Below are 2,567 nucleotides of genomic sequence, written 5' to 3'. Positions count from 1 at the left end.
GTGTGACTCGTTGGGGTTGTTAAGGGTTGTGGGTGTTATATTTCTCGCATCCGTTTTACACATACACAGAAAAGCGCGCAAGGCATTTTAGCGGACCGGAGTCATCTCTTTCTTCGGATCGTTGAGTACGCTAGCACTGGTTGAAGCGTGCCAAACCCAAGAGTGAAAGAAGAACGGGCGGCCCATTTCCATTGACAAACCCACCCACCGACATATATATATATATATATATATTAGACACGTGTATTTAAACGAGAGAAAGGAGGTAAAAGAAGGAGAGGACAAAAAGGGGCGCAAGAGTGCACCTTCTCCACTGAAGAAAATAGGCTTCACGTAGACTAAAGGGAAATGGATAGGTTTACTAAGGTCCGTAATATTGGGAAAGGGAACATGGGCGCCTGCGTCCTTGTGCGCAATAACGAAGACGGCAAGCTCTACGTAATCAAGCAGGTGGACCTTACGAAGATGAATAGAAAAGAGCGCCAGCAGAGCCTTAACGAGGCACACCTGCTGAAATCGCTTCAACACCCGAATGTGATTAATTATGTGGACAGTTTCCTTACCAACAAATCCGATTACATTTGCATTGTGATGGAGTACGCAGATGGCGGTGACCTGAGTTCCCGCATCAAGAAATCATATGGGGTGAACTTCCGTGAAACACAGGTTATCGATTGGATTATTCAGTTAGCGCTTAGTCTGTCCTACGTGCACAAACGTAAGGTGCTTCATCGTGACGTCAAATCGCAGAATGTGTTTTTAACCAGCCAGAATATCCTGAAGCTGGGAGACTTTGGTATTGCTCGAACCCTTAGTGGCACATACGATCAAGCCAAAACATTTGTAGGAACACCGTATTATTTATCACCAGAGCTCATTATGGAACGTCCATATGACCACCGTAGCGATGTGTGGGCATTAGGTGTTATTGTGTATGAGCTGTTGACGCTGAAGCACCCCTTCAACGCGACAAGTATGAAAGGGCTAATGCAGCGGATCCTTAAACTGCAGTACGAGCCGATTCCTCCACTATATACGACGGAGTTACGTAATATTGTACCGCGTCTGCTAACCAGAGATCCCGCGCACCGCATTCGTTTGTCAGATCTCCTCGATCTCCCTGTGATTCACCGGAGATTGAGGGAGTGGATGCTGTCTGATGTGATGCCTAAGGATTACATCGAAACTCTGCTGCGTAACGGATTACTTCCGTCGCAAGTGGCAGCACTTCGGAAGTCGGCGGTAGTTCCCCCTGCTGCGCCGACTACGTTACCGGCTAGGGACCGCACGCAGTGCTTAACACCATTATCGCCCGAGGTAATAACAAAACCGTCGAAACTGCCGTCCCCGATCCCGGCAGGAGGGAGCTCTCCACCGTTGGTGACGGATATATCAGAAGGATTGTCACCGAAATTGCCACAACTCGACCAGCGACAGAAGCAGCAGACGCCACAGCAAAATGACCACTTCCAGCAGCAGCAGCAGCAGCAACAACAACAACAACAACAACAGACACCGTCGTTGCAACCTTCGCAGCAGCTCAATGGGGCCCGGCTCCCCTCCCAGGATCGTGACGCGGGTGCCAAAAAGCAACAACTGCAACCGAAGCACCTGTACATTAATTACAAAAAGTTTAATGGCGGCTACAACTCATCTAGTGTGTCCGGTAATGGAGTGGTGAAGCAAAACTCCTCCGCTCCAAACCCAATGTGTGTGCCTTCTGGGCCGCGTAACGCCGGTGTCAGCCCCAGCAACGCTCCGTCTATAGTTCCCAACAGCGCTCGACACTTCACTGCGATCCTGGGGCCTGGACGACAAAATGGCCAAAATGTTGTTGCAGCACCTCCACAAAGTAGCGAGTACGGCCCGACAGGTCACAATATCAACGCCATCGGATGTCGGGGCACCGCGCAACCGAGTGTTGTACCGAACAGTATAATTCTTCAACGACTCGCGGAACACCGGGCTCACAAACGCAGTCAGCAGGAGACCGGTAACACCGCATTACGCTTGAATCCATTCCTTCACCAACCAAATGCGCCGGCTCCACTGCCATATTTAGCTGGGGTTCAACAATTAGACATTAGGGCGATGTTACAGCGCGCAACGTTGGAGCGCGCAAGGCGGAATGCTACTTGAACATACATGTGTCTGTGCATTCGTGTATTTGTGTGTGTGTAGCATGGGAGGAAAGAGGAGAATAGTAATATCTGCATTTCGTCTCATCTCATTGGTTACGTGTTGGGTGTTGTTGTTATTGTTATTATTATTTTGTAATTGCTGTCATTAGTAGTCTCAGTGAGTACGCGGTGTAAGTAAAGGAATATGGTGCCGCTGTTGTAGTAGTTTTTTTTTTTACATGGCTCCACCCCTCAGTTGCGACTCGTATGGATTGTGTACAATGAAATAGATAGGTTAGGTGTTGTGGAGGACGTTAGTTGTGTGTGTAATTTGGGTAGTTGAAACTTTTTGATGCAGAGGGAAGGAGAGGAGGAGGATGTATGTTTATATATATATATGTGTGTGTGTGTGCCATGATCACTTTCATGTGCTTTGTCGTTGCTGCT

General features: G+C 48.5%; 1 protein-coding gene across 1 annotated transcript; it reads left to right on the top strand.

The window, feature by feature from the left end:
* Positions 1 to 348: 348 nt before the first annotated feature.
* Positions 349 to 2,139, top strand: TEOVI_000835100 (protein kinase, putative; the record flags this gene model as incomplete). Its single annotated transcript, XM_067223594.1, has 1 exon — positions 349 to 2,139. The coding sequence occupies one exon, from the start codon at positions 349 to 351 to the stop codon at positions 2,137 to 2,139; it is 1,791 nt and encodes a 596-aa protein (XP_067079695.1).
* Between the last annotated feature and the right edge of the window lie 428 nt (positions 2,140 to 2,567).

The sequence above is a fragment of the Trypanosoma equiperdum genome, assembly GCF_001457755.1.
Source record: "Trypanosoma equiperdum strain OVI genome assembly, contig: ctg_1901, whole genome shotgun sequence".
Taxonomy (NCBI): Eukaryota; Euglenozoa; class Kinetoplastea; order Trypanosomatida; family Trypanosomatidae; genus Trypanosoma; species Trypanosoma equiperdum.
Note: the sequence above shows the minus strand (reverse complement) of the source record. Positions and strands in the feature narration are given on the sequence as shown.